General features: G+C 43.1%; 1 protein-coding gene across 2 annotated transcripts in view; it reads right to left on the bottom strand.

Moving 5' to 3' along the window:
* Positions 1-16,126, bottom strand: part of SPAG9 (sperm associated antigen 9) — a 131,653-nt gene extending 115,527 nt beyond the window's left edge. Inside the window, exon 1 of one of the 2 annotated variants that reach the window (XM_042967705.1) lies at positions 15,717-16,126. In XM_042967705.1, the coding sequence (XP_042823639.1) occupies positions 15,717-16,019 (303 nt within the window). In that variant the 5' untranslated portion in view covers positions 16,020-16,126. The remainder of the gene's footprint in view (positions 1-15,716) is intronic. The other variant, XM_042967706.1, reaches the window with a different exon arrangement.
* Between the last annotated feature and the right edge of the window lie 8,739 nt (positions 16,127-24,865).

The raw sequence follows: 24,865 nt of genomic DNA, 5'->3' as shown, positions 1-24,865 counted from the left end.
CAATACCTGTCCCTTAATTTCTGACTCTTGATTATGTTAAACCTCAATTCTTGCTACCCCTATATGGCATAAGTACTAGTACATTCTTTTAAAGAACATATGGAAAACTAATATTTACTACTTAAATATACCAAAAAAATAAATGTCAGGTTTTGTAGTTTTCTGAATATGTTACACACTTTAAACCTCTCAGAGTTTTTTTTTGTTCAAAGATTTTATTTTTAAGTAATCTCTACACCGAACATGGGGCTCAAACTCACGACCCTGAGATCAAGAGTCGCATGCTCCACTACCTGAGCCAACCAGGTGCCCCAAGCCTCTCATGCTTTGGATCTGTGACACATAACCCAGTTAAATGCCACCCTGTCTCTGTGAAAGCTATCCCTCAGGTTGTTAGGCTTTTAGCATCTCGTATAAACAGGACTTGTTTAAAATGCTTATGTAAAGCTGCCCTACTTATTTACATTAGCCTTCCCACCAGACTATGAGCTCCTCAATGGCAAGACCCTAGACTATTCATTCTTGTACCTCACATCTGGGCACAAAGTGTTTAATTAACATCTCTTTTACAAATGAGTAAATGAGAAGGATGGATAGGTAGGTTGGTATCAGACATCCAGGTAACATTTAGTACTTAACCAAATGCCTAGAGCTTTGAAAAGCTCATTTTTCTTGTATAATCCTCACAATATTCCTGTAAGGAAGTTACTATTATTATCCTTATTTACAATTAAGAAATTGAGGTTTGGCATTAAGAAACCTGTCCATCCTTACAGAGTTAGAATGTAACAGAGCCAGGACTTGAACTAAGGCAATCTGACCCCACTGCCCTTGCCCCTGACCAGGGCACCTTTTTTCAAGTGTATTTATTTATTTAAGAGAAAGAAAGCGCACACAAGTTGGGGAGGAGCAGAGAGGAAGAGAGAATTCCGAGCAGGTTCCCCACCACCAGTGGAGAGCCCCATACAGGGCTCAAACCCACCAACCACAAGATTATGACCTGAGCCAAAGTTGGACGCTTAACTGACTAAGCCACCTAGGCATCCCTCTAATAGATACTCTGTTAATTTGCTGTTTACAACCTGGTGAGGGCTAAGAAACTATTTTATTTAAAATAAAGATACTATGAAAAAATAATAATAAAATAAAATAAAATAAAATAAAATAAAATAAAATAAAATAAAATAAAATAAAATAAGGATACTATGGGGGCACCTGGGTAGTTCAGTAGGTTAAGCATCATCAGACTTCAGATCAGGTTATGATCTCCTGGCTCTGAGTTCGAGCCTGGTGTTGGGTTCTGTGCTGACACCTCAGAGCTCAGAGCCTGGAGCCTGCTTCAGATTGTGTCTCCCTCTCTCTCTGCCCCCTCCTCTGCGCACACTCTGTAGCTCTCTCTCTCAAAAATAAACAAACATTAAAAAAATTTTTTTTGATAAATAACAAAAAAATAAAATAAGGATACTATGAACAAGTACTTTGCCTTTAAATGTTTATTCAGGAGGCCAAGATCATGAACTTTATTACACAGACTTTGAGATAGTCATTTTAGCTATTCAGAAATCTTTGTTCACTTCCTGGCCCTCAGCTAGCTTTGAGGTGGTTAACAACTGAGTAAATTACTAGATGAATTCCTATCCTAGTATAAAAGTATTCTTTAAAGATTTAAAACTGAACAGAGCCACAAATACGTGGGTAATTTCTGTCAAATGTTTCCCAAATCATATCAAACAAGTTCAAGTAGACTATTTTCATAGTAGAACCATAAACAAACAATAGCCTTTTGAAAAAGTTACCCTTCTGGTTTTACAAAAGCCTGTTTACTTGATTCCACACTTCTATGCAACCTGTTGAATTTTTTAAGAGGTATTTGTTTACAAATAGGTAGCAGTAACAAAAAATGAGGCTAGGGCAACAGGTAACTGAAAGAAAATTCAAATTGAGGATTTGATCACTGAAATTAGAAATTTTACAGGCGCCTGGGCGGCTCAGTAGATTGAGTGTCTAACTTCAGCTCGGGTCATGATTTTGCAATTCATGGGTTTGGCCTACGTCAGGCTTGCTGCTGTCAGCACAGAGCCCACTTCAGATCCTCTGTCCCCCTCTTTCTCTGCCCCTCCCCCATTCATGCTCGCTCTCTCAAAAATAAATTTTAAAAACATTTAAAGTTTCTCCTTCTGACCCTCCCCCTCCCCAGCTTGCACACACGTGTTCTCTCTAAAATTAAAAAAAATTATAAACTTTATTTATACCATAATAGCCTAGCAGATGCTTTTAACCAATATGTTTCAATGCCCAAGAAATAGAATATTCATGGGGCCCTTGGGTGGCTCAGTCAGTTGAGCGTCCGACTTTGACTCAGGTCATGATCGCAAGGTTGGTGGGTTCAAGCCCCACTCTGGGCTTTGTGCTGACAGCCCAGAGCCTGGAGTCTGCTTCAAGATTCTATGTCTCCCTCCCTCTCTGCCCCTCCCCGCTCATGCTATGTCTCTCAAAAATAGGTAAACGTTAAAAAATATTAATAATAAAATAAAAAGAAATAGAATATTCACTATTCTTCAGGACGAACTTTTCTTCAAAAATAAATGTTTTACTATTTTATTTGTTACTGTAAGTACTACTGCTGTATCCTAATTAGAAATGTCTATCAAAAGATTCTAAGCAAACAGTTAAAATTCAGTTTGGGCACTTAACGTTCATTTCTGTGAAAATTTTATTCAGACAAACTTATTTCTCAAGCAGCAATTCAAACAAATCTAAAGTGAATTAAAGTACAAAAGAAAACCACATTAAGTTTAAAATAATCAGAGAATCACGATGCTAACGTGACTTTTAAAATCACCTAGCCCTCCTCCAAAAACAAACAGAAAACAACAAAACAAAGACATAAACAAAATAAAAAATAAATTTTTGGAAATGATAAATGAAAAGAGAGATCACCTAGCCCAACCTTTGCAAACGCAGAAGTAATGCCTACGATGTTAACATTTCGGTTTTTTAAACGCATAAATAGTTCTGGAATATCTGCTATGTATAGGACAATGTAGGTAAAGTGTCTGCAAGAACTCTCCTCAGAAGTCATGGGGCTTTTTTACATACAAAAGTCAAAGGACTTATTGAAGAATTTTTTGGAAGTTTTAGCATAACTTGGCACCAATGGTAAGGACAAATAACTTGAATGCACAAAAGAGAACTTTAAATACTTAGGCTTAGCCATTTGACCTTCAGCATATTCATCCATCCCTCCAACCAACCAACAAATATCTATTAAATACCTACTGCATCCCAGTAGTTTAGTGGGGGAATTAAAGCCATCAGTTAGTTTGCTATAACACTGGAAGTGCTACGAGAAGAGAAGCAGGGTATGCTGTGGGACAATATAAGAGGGGCACAAACCACACCTAGGTGTTCATAAAAGGCTTTCCAGAATTGAAATCTGAAAGATGAATACTGTTAGGGGTGCCTGAGTGGTTCAGTCAGTTGAGCATTCAACTTCGGCTGAGGTCATGATCTCATGGTTCATGAGTTTACTGAGCCCCAAGTCGGGTCTCTGGGCTGTCAGCAAACAGCCTGTTTCAGATCCTCTGTCCCCTCCCTCTCTCTCTCTGCCCCTCACCCACTCACTCTTTCTCTCTCTCAAAAAAAAATAAATAAACATTAAAAAAAAAAAAAAAAAAAGAAAAGATGAATACTGCTAGCCAGGCAACAGAAGAGAAACAGAGTGCCAAGCAAAGAGGCAGCTTTTAAGAAGGCCTGGAGAGAACACTATTTGCAAACAAACTCCCAAGTGTTCAGTAGGGCTCAAAAACGAAAAGATGAGGCTGGTGAGATAAGGAGTGGCCAGATCACAATGCCTTGTCTCCTAAGAACTTTAGACATTTCAAGAACTTTAGACAGAGCCACTGAAGGCTTTTAAGTACAGAAAGATCTGATTAGATCTCCACTTTGGAAAGACTTGGTACAGTATGATGGGCAATTTATTGGTTTGCAATACTAGAAGCAGATAGATCAGTTAGGGGACAGTTTTAGTTGCCCATTCATTTATTCAGAGATATTCACTGGATGCTTTCTTCGTGCTAGATACTGGTAGACAATGTGAATGACACAAAGTCCCACCTCTTCGGAGTTTGGATTCAGGCCAAGAGACATTGGCAGTCTGTACCTGAGTAGAAGAAATGGATTTGGAAGAAGAGAATCCAGAAATATTTAAAAGTTGGAAAAAATAAAATAACAATAATAAAATAAAAAGAAATATTTAAAAGGAAACAAAAGAAGGTAGCAATGGGGGTGAAGGAGAGAGAAGACTTAAGGATGGTAATGAGCTATCTGGCCAGGCAGACAGCGGTATCCCTCACAAAGAGAACAGAGCAGCAGCAGGCTTGGTAGGGAAGTTCAGGTCTGGACACGTCAGGAGACATTCATATCCAAGAAACACCAGCAATGTGGATCTGAAACTCCAGACAGACAGATCTGGCCCTAAAGTTCTTAACAGGCCGTCAACTTCATGAGAGAAGAATCTTGTCTTTGCTCACCACTGTATCCCCAGTGGACACCAGGCACACAGGCAGCACTCTCTAAATATCTATGAAATGAATGAATGGGATATACATTTTGGAATGGTCAACAAACGGTAACTAAACCCACGGGAATGAACAGTATCACTTAGGCAGGGCACAAAATGAGAACTAGAGGGGAGCTCAGAAAGAACTCCAAGGAATACCAAAGTTAACAACGTAAGAGGAATCCAGAGTGGTCAGAAAAGAGGAAAACTGGAGTGCCTGGCTGGCTCAGTTGGTGGAGCATGCAGCTCTTATTCTCAGGTTTGTGAGTTCAAGCCCCAAGTTGGGTATAGAGAGGAGGAGAGGGAGGAGGAGGAGGAGGAAAAAGAAGAAAAGAGCAGAAAACCAAGAGAGTTGAAAGCCACAGAATCAAAATATGTTTCTTCAGACTCTTAACTATAGAGAACAAATTGATGATTACCAGAGGGGAGGTGGGTGGAGGGGACGGGTGAAACAGGTGATGGGGATTAAGGAGTGTGCTTGTTGTGATGAGCATAGGGTGTTGTATGGAATTGGTGAATCACTATATTGTACACCCAAAACTAATATTACACTGGAATTAACTGGAATTTAAATAAAAATGTATGTATATATACGATATATATATCGTATATATAGTGTGAGTGTATGATATTTCTTAAGTGACCAAAAGAATCAAACGTTGCTGAGAAGTATGAGAAAAAAAAAAAAAACAAAAAAACAGAAGAAATGCACTTATGAGAGCTGCTTACTTTTCTGAATTTTCAAGAAAAATGAAAGGGTAGGAGAAACTGACTATATACATCTAAAGTTTCAGGTCTAAAACCTTACTCTTATGAGATGGCTTCTTTCATGCATGGGCAGCTTACCTTTCTATAAACTTGTTTGTTCCATCTAAAGTGCCAGCCTCTTTACTCTTTATCACATCACCTTTTTTTACTTCTGTGTGGCATCTATCACAATCTATAACTACAGTGACTGGCTTGTTTATTCTTTAGTATAATATAAACTCCAAAAAAAGCACAGGCTACCTTCCTTGTCTGTTTTGTTTGTAGCTATATTCCCAGAGCCTACAACACTGCCTGGCTCAATAAATATTTGTTCTTTTTTTAATTTTATTTTTATTTTTTTGTTGTTAAGCGTCTTTTAAAAATTTTTTAAATGTTTATTTATTTGAGAGAAAGAGAGAAAGAGAGAGAGAGAAGAACAGGGGAGGAGCAGAGAGAGAGGGAGAGAGAACTCCAAGCAGGCTCTGTGTTGTCAGCACAGAGACCAACCAGTGTAAGGGTCATTCCCACGAACCGTGAGATCATGACCTGAGCCAAAATCAAGAGTCAGACACTCAACTGAGCCACCCAAGTGTCCCTCTTCTTTCTGATCATCTGTGTATCTTTTTATCTTTCTATCTACCTATGGAAATGGGATAGGAAAGAACCAGAAGATCATGGGAGTTTCCTCCCAGCTCTTAAAAAATAACTTCAGGAAGGGCCAGTGAAAATACATTTTAAAGAACAATAACAGAATGCAGTATCACAGAAAATCTCAACCTATCTCAGGGAATCCAATCAGCAGAGTCCCAAATAAAAAATTCTCAGGATCTATAATCCTACTGGAGCAGGTAAGCAGTCAGATGAGATATCCTAGAAAATATATTACAAGTCTAAAAAAAGGTTACTAGAGAAAACATTTACCATAGGGTTAGTTTCTCAATTTCTGTATTCTGGCTTCAAAGGGGAAAAACAATCCCTCATATTTTTATGCTGTAACTTTAAATAAAAAATCTTAACCAACTTCTCAGTCTTATAGGTCTCAGATTTAAATTCCTTATAGAAAAGTATCTAAACTGCAATTATTTCTTCCTTTCCAGATGAGTACATTAGATCATTATAAAAATACTAACTTATTTATCTTTGTAACAGACATAATACTATCCTCTTAAAAATTAATTCAAATAGAATATTAGATAATATCAGAAAATGTTCTCAGTGTAAATAATATTGTGGTCATGTGGTAAGAATGCTCTTTTTCAAATTATATTTAATTTTTTTTAATTATTTTTATTTTTTTTAAATAGTTTCTATGCTCAGTTTGGGGCTAGAACTCACCAGCCACCCTGAGATCAGGAGTCCCATGCTCCACTAACTGAACCAAGGTGAAATGTCAGAACATCTGCAATTTACTTTGACATGTTCAGCAATTTAAAAGTGTGTAAATTTTGAGTGTATGTATCTATAAATGTATATGTATACACATACAACACATACACATATATAGATAAATACAACAACTGCTGAATCTAAGTGATGTATATACAGATGATCAATGCACTTTTAGTTTTCCTGTATGTTTGAACATCTTCCTAACAAAAAGCCAGGGGGAAGGATTTACTGAAAAAGTTTACTGACTTAAAAAAAAAAACAACAACAATATTTCAAAGTTCCTAATAACTCTATATCCTCAACTTGGAAACTTCTCTATTGTATTAATAGGTAGATTCCCCAGGGCCCCTGGGTGGCTCAGTCCGTCAAGCATCTTGATTTCAGCTCAGGTCATGATCTCAGTTTGTGGGATGAAGCCAAGTGCCCCCCTTCCCCCAAGGCTGTTAGCATGGACCTGCGTGGGATTCTCTCTCCCCACCTCTCTCTAACCCCTCCCCAACTCACGCTCGTTACCTCTCTCAAAAGAAATGAAATGAAATGAAATGAATTAAAAAATATATATGTAAATTCCCATGGTTGAGTTCCAAAATTTTTGGAGGCACCTATTATGCCAAACTATTAGATACTACAATCCCTAAGTGAATAAAACAGTCTTGCATTCAGATAACTAGGGGTGCCTGGGTGGCCCAGTGGGTTAAGCATCCGACTCTTGATCTCAGCTCAGGTCACAATCTCACAATGCATGAGTTTGAGCCCCTTGACAGGCTCTGCACTGACAGCACTGAGCCTGCTTGGAATTCTCTCTCCCTTTCTCTCTCTGCCTCTACCCCATTCGTCCTCTCTCTCTCTCTCTCGCTCTGTCTCTGTCTCTCTCTCTCTCAAAATAAATAAACTTATAAAATTAAAAAAAAAAAAAAAACCTAATAACTAAATATGGCCTGGCTGGCTCAGTGGGAAGAGCATACAATTCTTGATCTCAGGTTCCTGAGTTCAAGCCCCACACTGGGTGTAGAGATTACTAAAAATAAATAAATAAATACCACTGGCTAAAATCTCAAAATGTATAGTATTATATGCACATACTTTTAAATATCAGCTTTTCTGAATAGACACATTACATATATTATTAAACTGGGTCTATGTTGATATATTTGATCTCCACCAAATAGTAATTTATTTAGGTAAGAGCTGTATTCATTATGAGTGTTGAACACAGCAAAAAACTATTTTTAAAATAACTCAGCCATTAACTTGGCCAACAAAACACATTTTTTGGCTAGATTTTAATACTATCTCCACTGGGAACCAAAGTCTCCATATGATTGAAATATGCAGTGTGTAGTGAACCGTAAGCTAAGGAGTCCGAGAAACAGGAAGCAGACTCAGGCACAGAACGGGATCACCAAGCTATGGCACATACCACAGTAACCTAGTGAGCAGTCCTTACTCTACTAATCCATCCTCTCATTAGAGATCTACCTGATCTAGCTAGGTACCTTACCGTTTTTATATTCTCTTATGATTTTAGAGTTTTTGTTGGGGCACCGGGATGGCTCAGTCAATTACGTGTCCGAGTATTGACTTCGGCTCAGGTCATGATCTCGAGGTTCGGAGTTCTCACATCCGGCCATATGCTGCCAGTGTGGAGCCTGCTTAGGATTTTCTCTCTCTCCCTTTCTGTTGCTCCCCCGCTTGTGCACTGTCTCTCTTGCTCTCTCTCTCTCTCTCAAAATAAAAATTAAAAAAGAAAGAAAGAAAGAAAGAAAGAAAGAAAGAAAGAAAGAAAGAAAAGAAAGAAAGAAAGAAAGAAAGAAAGAAAGAAAGAAAGAAAGAAAGAAAGAAAGAAAAAAGAAAGAAAGAAGTTTGTTTTAAAAAAGTTTTTGTTGGGGCGCCTGGGTGGCTCAGTCGGTTAAGCGGCCGACTTCGGCTCAGGTCATGATCTCACGGTCCGTGAGTTCAAGCCCCGCGTCGGTCTCTGTGCTGACAGCTCAGAGCCTGGAGCCTGTTTCAGATTTTATGTCTCCCTCTCTCTGACCCTCCCCCGTTCATACTCTGTCTCTCTCTGTCTCAAAAATAAATAAACGTTAAAAAAATAAATAAATAAAATTTAAAAAAAATAAAAAAGTTTTTGTTTCTTTTAGTAATCTCTACACCCAAACATGGGGCTCAAACTCACAGCCAGAGATCACACTCTTCTGACAGAGCCAGCCAGATGCCCTCTCTTTTGTGATTTTAACCAAATGAAAATGTGAATGTCCCTAAAGCAAGGACACATAATGGTATCTCACTTATATACCTACATTCAGAAATCTCTGAAGGTAAAAAAAGGATAAGATCTGTCTTAAGAGTTAATAACCATCAATGGTTAAGTGACTGCCATTTCAAAAGACAACAACCCAACACCACCACATTCAAACACGCACCTAGAGAACAAACAGATTGTTCATTTCAGAAAGGGTCTCGAAATAGGGACTGACTAGGAGCAGCATGAAGTTTATTCAAATGGTTCAAGAAAAAAAAATTTGTTTGCTTGTTTTTAAGTAAACTCTAGGCCCAAACTGGGGCTTGAACTCCCAACTCTGAGATCAAGGGTCACATGCTCTACCGACTGAGCTAGCCTGGTGCCCCAACAATAGTATTTTTTAAAATATGAAAATATGGGGGCTCCTGGGTAGCTCGGTCAGTTAAGGTCCAATGCTTGATTTTGGCTCAGGTCATGATCTCGCAGTTCGTGAGTTCAAGCCCCACGTTGCTATGCACTGTCAGATTTTCTCTCTCGCCTTCTCTCTCTCTCAAAATAAATAAACATTTAAAAAATAAATACATGGAGTTTGAAAGCTAATAAATAACACGTATATTCAAACATGTAAGATGACAAATGCTGATATGCCCTGGACACCAATTTGCTCTCCTGTACTGACATTTGGCCACCCTCTCCTAATGCTCTACTTTTGTGAAATAAAGCAGCAAAGTTCACTTTTTTTTTTTTTTTTTTACATTTATTTATTTTTGAGAGACAGAGACAGCGTGAGCAGGGGAGGGGCGGAGAGAGACGGAGACACAGAAGCAGAGGCAGGCTCCAGGCTCGGAGCTATAAGCACAGAGCCCCATGAGGGGCTCAAACCCACGAACCATGAGATCATGACCTGAGTCGAAGTCGGAGGCCCAACTGACTGAGCCACCCAGGCACTCCAAAGTTCAATTCTTTAAGCCAATAGAGTTGACAGAATTAAGGCTAGAAGTCTGAAGAACCATCACAATTACTGACTTAAATAACAACAGTACTAAAGGCACAAAATAAACTTAATGTTGAGGCAGACGTGTAATTTCAGTTCTTCAACTAAGTCTTCAACAGCCACTATCAACAAAATTTAAGTCATAAGTATGCAAAATTACTCTTCACTCCTATTCCTTGATAAAAAGTCACATAACTCAGTGAAGAGACATCAAATTTTCCTTTTTAAGTGTTTATTAAAGAGATGAACTTAACTGTCATTGTAAATTACCTTGCAAACAAATCAAAATTAACTTCTTCAAGGTGCCTGGGTGGCTTAGCCTCTTAAGTGTCCAGCTGCTGGTTTCTGCTTAGGTCATGATCTCATGTTTCATGGGATCAAGCCCTAAATCAGGCTCTGTGCTGACAGTGAGAAGCCTGTTTGGGATTCTCTTTCTCTCTCTGCCACTGCCCCACTCTCTCTCCTCTCAAAATAAATAAAAACACATTTTTAAAAAAATTAACTTCTTCAACAGGTTTGATTAAAATATTTTTTATGATAGGCACTTGAGTAGCTCAGTCAGTTAAGCACCCGACTCTTGGTTTCGGCACAAGTCACTATCTCCTGGTTCGTGAGTTTGAGCCCCATGTCAATCTTTGCACTAACCGCACAGAGCCTGCTTGGGATTCTCTCTACCTCTCTCTCTTTTTCTATCTTTCTCTCTCAAAAATAAATAAACATTTTAAAAAATAAAATATTTCTTATGAATGAGAACTGTATCAATAAAAAGAACACTGAATATCCATGCCTGCTTTCCTGCCCCAAAATCTTATCACTCCCATGTTCACACACTTCCAAAGAAAACAATTTGATTAAAGTCTTCATATAAAACATCAATTTTGTTTCTGCTTTAAGTGCTGATTCACTGGGAAAAAGTTAATTTGAAAATTCTTGGTGGTCTCTCTCACCTCAGCATTTTTTATTATTATTTTTTTTAATGTTTATTTATTCTTGAGACAGAGACAGAGAGTGAACAGGGGAGGGGCAGAGAGAGAGGGAGACACAGAATCTGAAACAGGCTCCAGGCTCTGAGCTGTCAGCACAGAGCCCAATGCGGGGCTTGAACTCTTGAACCACGAGATCATGACCTGAGCTGAAGTCAGACTCTTAACCGACTGAGCCACCCAGGTGCCCCTCACCTCATCATTTAATCACCTCAATTTTTTAAGCAAAAAGCCACAGAAAAGCAGTCATAACATCATGCAAATCTTCCTCCCAGCAAGGATATTCTCTCCTCAGCTCATTCTCTTCAGATGTGCTTCTATAGTGCAGGAAGGAAAGGGAGGATTGAAAAGGGTGCACCTTTATTTTTATGTGCAGTCTCCCTCATTCAATCATGCTAAATAAACTCTCACTTTGAAAATAATGGTGATAAGAAACAAGGCCCACAGAATCACTTGGAACTAAACTTCTAAGGAAAGGGCTCTTAAACTCATTTGCCTACTTATCAGAAAAGTATTGTCATTTTTTTAGTTACTCAAAGCAATCATGTTTATTTTAAAAGAATCAGAACTTGCACAAACAAAAACATCAAAACACTAACATGTTCTTCCCAAGAATAACATCTCTCTCCAGATCACTCTGTATAAAAACTTCTGTTTTCAAAAATCACTAATAGGGGCATCTGAGTGGCTTAGTCGATCAAGCGTCCAACTCTTGATTTTGGCTCAGTTCGTGATCTTGCAGTTGGTAAGTTGGAGCCTCACATGGGGCTCCACACTGACAGTGCAGAGCCCGCTATGGATTCTCTCTCCCTCTCTCTCTGCCTCTCCCCGACTTGCACTCTCTGTCAAAATAAATAAATAAACTTAAAATATATATTACAAAACAAAAACAAAAACAAAAACACTGAGGGGGCGCCTGGCTGGCTCAGTTAGTAGAGCATACCACTCTTGACCTCAGGGTCATCAGTTTGAGCCCCACATTGGAGGTAGAGATTACTTAAAAATAAAATCTTAACTCTCTCCCCCTCCACTGCTCGCTCTCGCTCTCTCTCTCTCTCACTCTCAAAAATAAATAATTAAACATTAAAAAAAAAGAAAGAAAATCATTCTAGGCCAAGGGAACAGCATCGGCAAAGGCATCACACAGGACTTAGATAAGAAATAGAAAGATGTAAGATGAGCAGAGAGCCCATAGGGGAGAGTAGCAAGTAATAAGATGATAGATATCTTGATTAGCATTCGAAACTGATCATAAATTTGTCTAAAATCAGCCCTTCTTATGTTGTTTTTAATTTTTTCTTTTTGAGAGCGAGAGCATGAGGTGGGGAGAGGGGCAGCACGAGGGAGGGAGGGAGAGAGAAATAGAGAGATAGAGACAGAGAGAGAAAAGGAGAGAGAGAATCTCAAGCAGGTTCCATGCTCAGCTCGGACTTGATCCCACTACTCTGGGATCATGATCTGAACCAAAATTGAGACTTGGATGTCAACCAACTGAGCCACCCAGACACCCCTCCTTTGGGTTGTTTTTAAAGATTCACAAAAATAGCAGACTAACTACACACAAAAAAATTCAAATAAAAGCAAAGAAAAAGACAAAAAGTATTCAAATTAAGTAATACCACTAGAATAAAGATTAAATTTCCGATCCCTTGCTGAGAATTCCTGCAAGCAAGAGATTAAAGTGCTTTACACCCCCTAAAACATTCTCACCATTTATATACCCTCCTAAATTTCCACAAAGGTGCTCAGAATTTCCTTTACACTTTCTAGTAATGGACAATTTCCAGGCTTTCAAATACTTTTGCTGTAAATACCCGGAGGCACTTTTGCTGTAATAGCAGACTCTTAGGCTCCATATTAAAGGCCACAAACAGAGCACTCACAAAAAATTAAACACAGAATTCACTTCTGCATGTTGGCCTAAGAAAGACTGAATTTCTGGAGACTGGGTAAATCTTGATTTATCATCTTACATGAAAAGGGATAACAAGGTGGTTTTATGTTTTTATGTTCTGGGAATTGGCTCATCTAGCATTTCATCAATGCTCTCTATTCTCAGGTCATGGCTCTTTGCCCAAAGGTTTCATTAGAATTTACAGACATGTTTGAAAAAGTATCAGTTACAAAAAAAGTCATCGGACAACTCATTTTTTAAAAGTCATTTACTGGGGCACCTGGGTGGCTCGACTGAGCGTCTGACTCTTGATTTCTGTTGAGGTAAATCTCAGGGTTCCTGGGTTAGAGCCCTGTGTTGGGCTCCTTGCTGACAGTGTGGAGTCTGTTTGGGATTCTCTCTAGCTCTCTGCCCCTCCCCCGCTTATGCTCTCGATGACACACACACTCTCTCTCCCAAGACCAAATTTAAAAAAAAAAAAAAAAGTCACTTACTTATGAAATTAATATACAGTCCAGTGCCTGGCAGTTAGTTTTATTTTCTGATTCTGCAACCTGTGGCAGATGTTTTTCTTAGCACGTGTGATCCTGGCCTTTTGCCATGTTCACACAGCCCTAAAGGAATTTAAAACTGGAGGGAGCATTGCTTTTATCCAAGGTGATAGGTTCATGCTGGGGTTGCTCCTCACCTGTGTATATATGTCTCTTCCCAGTACCTCCCATTACCCAATACTGGGGAGGGCCTGCATGAGGATGAAGACACAGCAGGCCACTGCAGTGGTAGTATAACACCCCTGTTCTATAAACAGTGCTAATAAACTAGAAATCGCAATCCCATCTTTTTGTTGTTGTTGCTTTTTATTTTGAGAGAGAGGAGAGAGTGAGAGAACACACACAGGAGGGGCAGAGAGCGAGAATCCCAAGTAGGCTCCATGCTGTCAGCACAGAGCCCAATGTGGGGCTTGAACTCATGAACCGTGAGATCATGACCTGAGCCAAAATCAAGAGTGGACACTTAACCAAGTGAGCCACCCAGGCGCTCCACAATCCCATCTTTAGATTTTTTTTCAATCCCTTCCTCCCTATGTACTTGGAAATACTCTTGAAATAAAATCAAGTTTGCTTGGCAAATCCAATGCCATTGCTTTGAGACAAATGGATCACAAAATCAGAACTAAAAATCATTGCTATAGTCCAGCTTTAAAAAAAGAGAAGAGGGATGCCTGGGTGGCTCAGTCAGTTAAGTGTCTGACTTCGGCTCAGGCCATGATCTCGCAGTCTGTGAGTACGAGCCCCGCATCACTCTGCACTGACAGCTCAGAGCCTGGAGCCTGCTTCAGATTCTGTGTCTCCCCCTCTCTCTCTGCCCTTCCCCCACTCAACACTCTCTCCTTCTCTCAAAAATAAATAAACATGAAAAAAAGAGAGAGAGAGAGAAGAAATGGGGCTCCTGGGTGGCTCAGTCAGTGGGGCATTGGACCTGATTTTGGCTCAGGGTCATGATCTTAGGGTCCTGGGATCCAGCCCTGCATTGGGCTCTGCTCCTAGTGTGGAGCCTACTTAAGATTTCCCCTCTCCCCCCCGCCCCCCACCCCCCTCTCTCTCTCTCTCTCTCTCTCTGCCCCTCCCCCCCACTCTGGTGCTCTCTAAAATAAATTTAAAACAATTTTTTTTAAAGGAGAAGAAAAAGGAACTACTGGACCTAATACAAAGGTATATGTGACAAAATTAAAAGTTTAAATTAGGGCTAGGAAATAAGCTGCGAAAAAATCTCACATCCTAATAACTTTTCAAGCATTTTTGAAAGAGAGCATATTGTTGGTTCAATAATTACTTACTTAGCTTCCTTCTATCACCAGGTATTTAGCTAGGTGTGCTAGATGCTCACAAACAAAGATGAACAGGACACTTCCCCTGCATTAGTTAAGTTCAAGAGAAATAATGCCAGCACAGCCTGAAAGCTTAAATCCTTGACTGTCTCAAGAAGTCCAAGGCCTATCACTTGCTACTCCAGAGCTCCAAAAGGTTCAGACTCGAGGTGAGGGCGCCGAGGTCACTGCAGAGATGCTAGGGTTAACAGCCGGCCAAGGGCACCTGTAAATTGCAGTCTGAACAAGGTTGCCCACAGTCGCCTACACCTCCTCAACCCCGCCCCGCCCCCGGTCCTCTTTATAAATAAACGGGAGGGTTTCTACGGGGAACTGTCCAAGGTGATCACCTGACACGGAGGAACGCTTTGGTGTGAGATACCAACAAAATAAAACTGTACACTCTCTATATTTACAGAGTGTTGCTCTACAACATCTAAGTGCTGTCAAAGTGTCAACCAAGGCACATAAAACAAAATAAAACCTCTTTTTCAACAGGGCTAAGACGTCAAGAAGAAACTGACCGAAAGAGGGAGATCTCTAACTTCCCAAAGCAGCAACCCCCTGGAAAGGTACTGGAACCAGCGGAAGTTACATATCCAGGACAGAAGTGTTTAAATACACCCCCCCTTCCACACACACACACGCACACACACACACCATGGTAAAAGTTTGAACTGCCATCTGACTATCCTACGGTGGTCGGAAACTTCCCTAAACTACAAGCGAGAGCCAGCCACACTAAAATCGCCCTCAGTCAACCTCAGGTGCCCTCAGGCCAAGCTGCGGCTTCCTCCCCGGGCCTTGCCTCCTTACCTCCCTCCCTTCCCCCGGACACTCACTCGCCTGCCTCGGCTTCCGACGCCGGCCGGGGTCCTGAGGACCTCGCGGCCGCGGGCTCGGCCCGGGGGGCTTCGGCCTCGGGCCCGCCTCCAGGAGGCCCGGCGCGCCCCCTCCCGGGCCGGGCCGGGCCGCGACCCCCGGCCCCCCGGCCTGCCCTCGGGCCGGGCCCCCGCCCTCCCCGCCGGCGGGCCCTCACCTCCTCGGCGTGCTTGCGCAGCGCCTTCTCCCGCTCGTACTGGGTGATGAGCTGCTCGTTGTCGTCCCGCAGCAGCTCCAGCTCCACCTGGTGCTCCTGGTCCTGCGCGAACACCGAGTCCAGGTTCTCCAGCACGGCCACCACCAGTGGCATCAGCTCCTTGACCACCTCCTCGTCGTAGCGCCCGATGAGCCGCTCGAACTCGCGGTAGATGGAGCCGGCCAGGCCGGACACCCGCTCCGACATCACGGCCCCGGAGCCGCCGGGCTCCTCCTGGTACACCACACCGTCCTCCAGCTCCATGGTGGCGGGCGGGCGGCCCGGGGCGTCGCCGGCTGAGGAGGCGGCACGGGCCCGCACGGGACGGGCCCGGCTGGGGCTAGGGCTGGGGCTAGGGCTGGGGCTGGGGCTGCGCCCGGCGGGGTGGGGGGCCCGGGCCCGAGGAGGGGAGGGGTGGGGTGAGCGCACTCAGCCCAACGGCCGCTGCACCAACTGCCGGGGCGGCCGGGCCGCGCGCGCCACACGTCACCTGCGGGGCGGGACCCGCGGCGCGTCGGCCCGATGGGCGGGGCCCCGCGGGAGGCCAGGCGCGGCCGGGGGCGGGGCCATGCGTCATCGTGCGCCGGCGGAGGGGGCGCCGTGGCGTCACCACTGGGCGCCGCGCGGCGGGCGCGTTCGCCAATGGGAAAGGCTGCGGGAGGAGGGTGGCGAGAACTGCCAGCCCCCGGCGGGATTTGCTGGGCGGGTCCCAAAGGAAAGGGAGGGGTTCTGGAAGAGTGGCTAGCAGTCCAGAATTAACATAGCTAACATTTCTACTGCCTTTTTAAGCTCACAAAGGGCTTTCTCATTTGTTCCTCACACCAGGCGTGGTGCGGTAGACGTTCGTCTCACAGACAAGGAAAGTAGGCCCGGAAAAGTTGTGGTTCACTCAAGGTCACGCAGCTAGAACGGGAAGGAGGCTGATGTGGGGCTCAAACCGGTGTAGGTTAAGAATCTCAGGCTCAGAGAAAAGTGGGAAACTGAGGGAGAGGAACAGCAACCTTACTAAGGCGAGGTCTCCCTGAGTGATAAGGTGGTCTCGATACAACTATTTGGGGATAACGAGAGTAAGGATAGCCTGAAACAGAGGAAGTGCAAAGCATTCTGGAGAAGGATGAAACTGCAACGCCACATCTCGCACTTTCCCAAACACTGAGTTTCGGGGCTTCTCCCGTCCAACTTGGGAGAGTGGTATTTCCTGGCTCCAGCCAGCCTACTTTCTTCTAGTCTTGAAGAGGGGCAAAGCGGGGAAGGGAGGGGTTAGGGAGTCCAGGAGGAAAGGGGTGGAGACCGGGGTGAATAAGTCCCCTGATACGGGAGATCTCCGCCGCCTGGGAGAGCATCACGTGTGGGGAATGACACAACACCCAAGCCTCCGGCGGGCTGAGTCAAAGATCGCCTTCCGGTCTTCTTTGCCCTCCCTAGAGGAGGCGGGAGACACTCCCAAAAATTCCTTTCCTCCGCGGCAGGTGACTCAAGGCGTATTGCGTCCGGTCTCTTCTAAGAATAGGGAAGAAAAGGCAGGACTTGGATAAACGAAGGTTTAGGGGGAGGAATAGGCCGCTCCCGTGATCATAAATACCCTTGACTTGTTTACAACTTCAAGTTCTTCCTACCAGGTTTGAACTAGTCCCCCAACGTCTTCCAATCTGGACCCACCTGGAGACCCACAAAAACGATATGGAAGTTGGACGAAGGCCAACCTGCAAACTCAGAAGGACGAAAAAGAAAATACTAAGCCTTATAGCAGTCTATACTGCCCCCCTTTCTCACCTCACCCCACATCCACCCTTATATTGTTAGTGTATATGACTGTGTCAAGAGTCTTGCTCCCGATATTTTCTTTTTTCCCCTCCTGGGGGTGTCAACTAGGTATTTATATACATACATATAAATATACATATCCTTATTTTCCTGGGAGTCAGAGGAGCAGGAAAAGCTAGGGCAAAGCTGTACTTTGTCTTTCCACAATATTATCATACACATCAAAAAATTTAGTGGAGGCGTGCCTGGCTAGCTTAGTTGTTAGAGCGTGCTACTCTTGATCTCCCAGTGGCTCATGAGTTCCAGCCCCACCTTGGGCATGGAGATTACTAAAGAAAGACAAGGAAAAAAGAAAATTTAGGGGGGAAGTGTTGGTTTTTAGATATGAGTTTATAATAAAGTTTTCATAACTATGCTCCTTTAGGCATAAATTCAACATAGAAAGAACGTTGAAAGAATGTTGAAAGAAGAAAGATATGAGTTATAAAGGCGTCTGGGTAGCTCAGTCAGTTGAGCATCAGGCTCTTGATTTCGACTCAGGTCATGATCCCAGGGTCTGGGGATTGAGCCCCTGTTGGGCTCTGTGCTCAAGATTCTCTCCCTCTGCCCCTCTCCCCCACTCGCGTGCCCACAATCTCTCTAAAATAAGAATTTTAAAAAGGGGACACCGGGGTGGCTCTGACAGTAAAGCCACCGACTCTTGATTTTGACTCGGGTCATGATCTCATGGTTCCTGAGTAGGAGCCCAAATTGGCTATCATAACAGAGCCTGCTTGGGATTCTGTCTCTCCCCTCTCTGCCCCTCCCCTGCTAACATTCTCTCTATATATCTCTAGATAGATAGATAGATAGATATAAAGAATTCAAAGAAGAAAGATATGAGAGGGGCGCCTAGGTGGCTCAGTGGATCAAGTGTCCAACTCTTGATTCAACTCTTGATTTCAGCTCAAGTCATGATCTCACAGTCCATGGGGTGGAGCCTTGTGTCAGGCTCTCGCAGACAGCACAGAGGAGCCTACTTGGATTCTCTCTCTCCTTTTCCTTGCACCCCTCCCAGCCGCTTGCATGTATGCAACGCACACACTTTCTCTCTCTTAAAATAAATCAATAAACTTTAAAAAGGAAGATATGACATATGTTTATATCTTGATTTTAAGCTTCTGCTAGCTCTCAAAGGCCATATTTGTTTAAAATAAAACCCAGCCAAATATACATCAAATGTTGAATAGATATAAATGGTCTATGTCTATCTTGGAATATTTATCATTCGTCAATAAAAAGAAAGTACATGTTACACAGAGATGGACCTTGAAAATATTTTTCTAAGTAGAAGAAACCAGTTACAAAGGACCGCATATGAAAGATCAGTGGTTGCTTTGGGCTGGGTGGGGGAATGAGGGAAAACGAGTGATGCTAATGAGTATGGGGTTTCTTTTGAGGGTAATGAAAATGCTCTAAAATTGATTGTACATGGCTCTGAGTATACTAAAAGCCATTGAATTGTACACTTTATTATTATTATTTTTAGTGTTTATTTATTTTTGAGATAGCACAAGCAAGGAAAGGGCCTAGAGAGGGGGGCAGAGGATCTGAAGCAGGCTCCATGCTAACAGCAGCGAGCCCCATGAGGGGGTCAAACTCATGAACCATGAGATCATGACCTGAGCTGAAGTCAGACACTCAACCGACTGAGCCACCCAGGTACCCCTGAATTGTAAAAGGTGAATTGTGGGGGGCGCCTGGGTGGCTCAGTCGGTTGAGTGTCCGACTTCGGCTCAGGTCATGATCTCATGGCTCACGAGTTCAAGCCCTGCATCAGGCTCTGTGCTGACAGTCAGAGACTGGAGCCTGCTTGGGATTCTGTGTTTCTGTCTCTCTCTGCTCCCCCCGTCCCCTTCCCCCGCTTATGCACTGTCTCTCTCTCTCTCTCTCTCAAAAATAAATAAACATAAAAATTTTTTTAAGTGAATTGTGAGGTGCTTGGGTAGCTCAGTCAGTAAGGCATCCAACTGTGGCTTAGGTTATGATCTCATGGTTCATGAGTTCAAGCCCCTGACAGAGGGGATCCTCTGTCCCCCTCTCTCTCTGCCCCCCGCCCCTGCTTGTGCTCCCTCTCTCAAAAATATATAAACATTAAAAAAATAATAAAAACAAATAAAAAGGTGAATTGTGGGGTATATGAATTATATCTCAGTAAAGCTGTTAAATAAAGTTTATGAAGATAATGGCTTTATAGTAAACTCAATAGAAGCACATAACAATATGATAGAGCAGAAAGAAAATGGCTTTTACATGGAGAAACTTCTAGTTCTAGTATGGACTGGTATGGACTTGAACAACTGAGGCCAAAAACAAAAAAAGCCTGTAGTTACTGAGTACCTACTGGGTGCCATTCGCTGCAGTAAGAACTACCAGCCTCAGCTTCATCTGCATAATGACGAGGTGTGTTACAGAATCTGTAAAGATTTCTTGCAATTCTACAATCCTATTCTCATTTGTAGGTGGGAGTGAAAGACAGGAGCAAGGGCCTTGAGATTTAGTCCCATTAGTCAACACCTAATTGCGTAGACAGTAATCCTACCTCCTTTTGTAAACCACCTGGATAAATCTCCAGCACCCACTAGGGCTGAGATTATTGTTTAAGACTAAGAGTCATTCAGGAAAACAGGTCACGTTGTGAACTTTAGAGCCAATGTTTACTCTTGATTCCTAAAAGGAAGGAAATCCCATTTTAAGAGATTCTTTAGCCTTACAAAAATAGTGAGGACACTAGTGTGGGCAAGCAGAGGGGAGGAGTTGATGGGGGCAGGAAGGGAGGTGTTTCTTCCTAAGCACAATAACTATAATCACTGGGAGACTGAAATCACTAGTCCTGTTGTTTGTCTAGCCTTCTGGAAATTCTACAGTTATTTCTGTGTGAATCAAGTTCTCCAGTTTCACAAACTACATTTGCTCACAGGTGGAGAGAGGGTCACTGAAAGAAGAAGAGAAACGAGGACTCCCAGTGCCCAAGACCCTCCACCTATGGCTGTGTGAAATGATGAGTGATCACAAACTAGAGCACAAACCTGAATATTCTTGGTGAGACAGTCTAGCTGTGGAATTCTCTTAAAAAGTTTCAGAGGAGTTCAAAAGTCTTTGTGTCAGAATAAGATGCATAAATCTGGGGGTGCCTGGGTGGCTCAGTCGGTTGAGCCTCCAACTTCGGCTCAGGTCACGATCTCGTGGTTTGTGAGTTGGAGCCCCTTGTTGGGCTCTGTGCTGACAGTTTAGAGCCTGGAGCCCGCTTTGGATTCTGTGTATGTGTGTGTGTCTCTCTCTCTGCCCCTCCCCCACTCACACTCTGTCTCTCTCTCCTTCAAAAATAAATAAACATTTTTTAAAAATGTGTAAATCTGGGGGCGCCTGGGTGGCGCAGTCGGTTAAGCGTCCGACTTCAGCCAGGTCACGATCTCGCGGTCCGTGAGTTCGAGCCCCGCATCAGGCTCTGGGCTGATGGCTCGGAGCCTGGAGCCTGTTTCCGACTCTGTGTCTGCCTCTCTCTCTGCCCCTCCCCCGTTCATGCTCTGTCTCTCTCTGTCCCAAAAATAAATAAAAAACGTTGGAAAAAAAAAATGTGTAAATCTGTCCAGCTTCTAGTTGCAAGAAGGCCTCTAGGCAAGAGCTATTCCCCTTAACACTGCCCCCCTACTCCGCGTGCACTCGCGCGCACGCACACACACACACACACACACACACACACACACACTTGGAACTTTAGACTAGCAGAAACTGCTGCTAAAATGAGCAGACTGTGGGGCACCTGTCTGGTTCAGGTGGTGGAGCGCTTGATTCTTGATCTTGAGGTCCTGAGTTCAAGCCCCACAGTGGGCCTAGAGCTTACTTTAACAAAATAAAAATAAAATGAAGAGGTTGAACATATGGTTGAAGCAAGAATCCCAGTATCTAAGGCTCTTTTTAATGGGTCCAAGGTGTATTGGTCATATTTGTGTTCAGGTCAGTTTTTTTCTCCACTTCCTTCTGACTTGGGTTAAATGAAAGAAAAGGCCCATCACCTACCTCTGTATGTTTTTTACACATAGAACTGAAGTTCATTCTGGGAATAAAAGATATATATATATATATATATATATATATATATATATATATATGTATATATATATATATATTTTTTTTTTTTAAGTTCATTTCTTTATTTTGAAAGTGAAAGTGAGCTAGGGAGGAGGGGCAGGGAGAGAGAGAATTCCAAGCAGGCTTTGCACTCTATGCGTGGAGCCTGATGCACTGCTCAAACTCATGAACCGTGAGATTATAACCTGAGCCAAAATCAGGAGTTAGACGCCTAACAAATTGAGCCACCCAGATGCCCCTAAAAGATAAATTTTTTAAATAGTGGGTTGGATTTCCCCCCAATTACAGACAGATGCATACTCACTATAGAAAATGTGCTCAGTGCAAAAAAGCACAGAGAAGAAAATTAAAATCACCCATACAATCCCATCTTCCAGACATCATATGGTTAACATTTGGCAATCTATAGGGCGATCTAGGACATCTTCAATGTCCTTGGGGAGAGGAGTCCAGTATGTACAAGGGGACTTGTTTTCTCTGGAGTAAGTAAGCATCCAGTGAGACTTGCTGCAAGAAACCTGAATTTTGGTCCCCACTCTACCCCCACTCCCTCACTTGAGTCTCCTAAGTAAATAGATGAGAAAGAAATAGATTAGAATTTTAGGAAACATCAGACAAACCCAAAGCCCATTTCCAAAAGTGTTTAAAAGATTTCATTGGGGATTACACTGCAAATTCATTTTGGTTGAGAAATTAATTTTGACACACTTATTAACAGGCATGCTAAGGAAAGGAATGGAGATGAGAAGAAATTATGTTTTCTAAACGCCAATTCACTTGTGTATATTATTTGGAGGAAGTTCTCAGTGATCCCAAACAACACTCTTGAAATTCACCGTCTTTGAGAACTCAGTGCAATTCAGCCAACATTTGTTAGTAAATGCTGGGTCCTGTGCTAGACCCAGGGTGAAGGTTCTAGGCCAAGATTAAGATAAATACCTACACCCAGGAGTGCCTGGGTGGCTCAGTTGTTTGGGTGGCTCAGTCTAACTCTTGATTTTGGCTCAGGTCATGATCTCAGGGTCGTGGGATTAAGCCCTGTATCAGGCTCTGTGCTCAGCATGGAGTCTGCCTGAGATTCTCTCTCTCCCTCTGCCCCTCTCCCCCACTTGCACTCTCTCTCTTTAAAATAAAAATTTTGGGGGGGCACATGGGTGGCTCAGTTGGTTGGGTGGCCGACTTCAGCTCAGGTAATGATCTCGTGGCTTGTGAGTTCAAGCCCGGCATCCGGCTCTGTGCTGACAGCTCAGAGCCTGGATCCTGCTTCAGATCTGTGTCTCCCTCTCTCTCTCTGCCCCTAAACCCACTTGCATTCTGTCTCTGTCTCTCTCAAAAGTAAATAAACATTAAAAAATAATAATAAAATAAAATAAAAATATTTTTTTTTAAAAGATAAATCAGGCATGGTACTTTCCCTTAAGATGAGCAGCCTAGGGGCGCCTGGGTGGCTCAGTCGGTTAAGCGTCTGACTTCGGCTCAGGTCATGATCTCACGGCTTGTGAGTTCGAGCCCCTCGTCGGGCTCTGTGCTGACAGCTCAGAGCCTGGAGCCTCTTCAGATTCTGTGTCCTTCTCTCTCTCTCTCTCTCTGCCCCTCCCCCACTCACACTCTGTCTCTCAAAAATAAATAAACATTAAAAAAATTAAAAAAAAAAAAAAAAGATGAGCAGTCTAGTGAGGGAGGCAGGCCTGGGAAGCATAAACCACGTGCTTAGTGCAATCTAAATATGTACAAGGTATGGTGATGGTAAAGAGGGAAGAAAGTTCTCTCTGGAGGTTATTTAGGTGAAGGTATCCTGGAGGATTTTACCAAGGGGAAAATAATCTGACAGAGATTTGACTAGGAGGTTAACTCACAGATTCAGATAAGCAGAGAAAAAATGATTTGTCTTGTCTGAACCTAAGCTGACCTACTTCCTGAGACCTCACTCACAGAACAGACCTAGGTCAAATGAAAGCTTGGTCTAAAGGGATTATTGAAACAGTCCCTTTAGGACCTAAGCGTGTGTGGTCAACCTTGCACAAGAATACGGAGACTTTTAGCTAACTCCTCCCCTGCCTGGTCGTCCCCTTAGGAGTCCTTAGAGTACGAGGGAGAAGCGTGTCTTTGGCCCACTTGATGGGCCAATTTCTAAATGCCAATTCATTTGTGTATATTATTTGGAGGAAGTGCTCAGGGATTCGGAATCCACACAGGGACCTTTGCTCTCAGTCTTCTGGTCTCTTGCTGGTCTCAAGCAAGTGATATTCCTTGCTTTTCTGGTCTCTAGATACTCAGCTGGCCTTTAAAGTTGAAGTTTTGAACTACTGCAACTCAGGCCTCCCTCCCCACCCCCCCATGTATCACTCCCGGTCTCATCTGGCCTCTTTTGACTCCGATGTTATGTGAGATGTCTCTGAAGTCCGGCTGTGATGGCAGCCTTCCCTGCAGCCCTCACCTCAGAGCCACCTGCTGCCTACCATCCAGTTCCGCCACCAAGTTCCCAGGCTAGGCTTGCAAAGCTAAGCCTAGCTTGCAAAGCTAGGCCTCCCAGGACCTAACCACGCAGCACAGGCAACTTGATGCACTTGTTCCCCAGGTTGCTATGGGTGGTCTTCAGGGTAGCATCTTCCTGAGCCCCAGAGGAGAGGAGGGTGGAGTCGTCAGTGGTACGTTCGTTTATTCGACACACCTCTTACTCCCTGGGACAAAACGTGGACTTCGAAAAATGTGGATTCTACATCTGATAGTTTTATTTTCTTCACACCTGTTCTCCTTCCCTCCGTCCTACCAATCTTCTAGTCCGAATAGTGAGGACTTTTCCCCTATGTTTTTTTTCTATCTCAACTCCTGGTTAAGTCTTAGCAGTGATTAAAAGTATTTTTTCTTGGAGCGCCTGGGTGGCTCAGCTGTTAAGCGTCCAACTTCGGCTTAGGTCATGATCTCACTGTTTGTGAGTTCGAGCCCCACATAGATAGGGCTCTGTGCTGACAGCTCAGAGCCTGGAGCGTGCTTCACATTCTGTGTCTCCCTCTCTCTCTGCCTGTCCCCTGCTCACACTCTGTCTCTCTCTCAAAAATAAATAAATGTAAAAAAAAAAATTAAAATAAATAAATAAAAGTATTTTTTTTCCATCTTGGGAGCTCTGCAGGTGAAGCTACTGATATGTTGAGGGGGAAGCAGAATACTGTGGGTAGGGGACAAAAATGTTGTCTGGTTTGCCAGCTTAATGTCTT

Source organism: Panthera tigris, chromosome E1 (assembly GCF_018350195.1).
Source record: "Panthera tigris isolate Pti1 chromosome E1, P.tigris_Pti1_mat1.1, whole genome shotgun sequence".
Taxonomy (NCBI): domain Eukaryota; kingdom Metazoa; phylum Chordata; class Mammalia; order Carnivora; family Felidae; genus Panthera; species Panthera tigris.
This window is presented reverse-complemented; position numbering and strand designations above follow the sequence as displayed.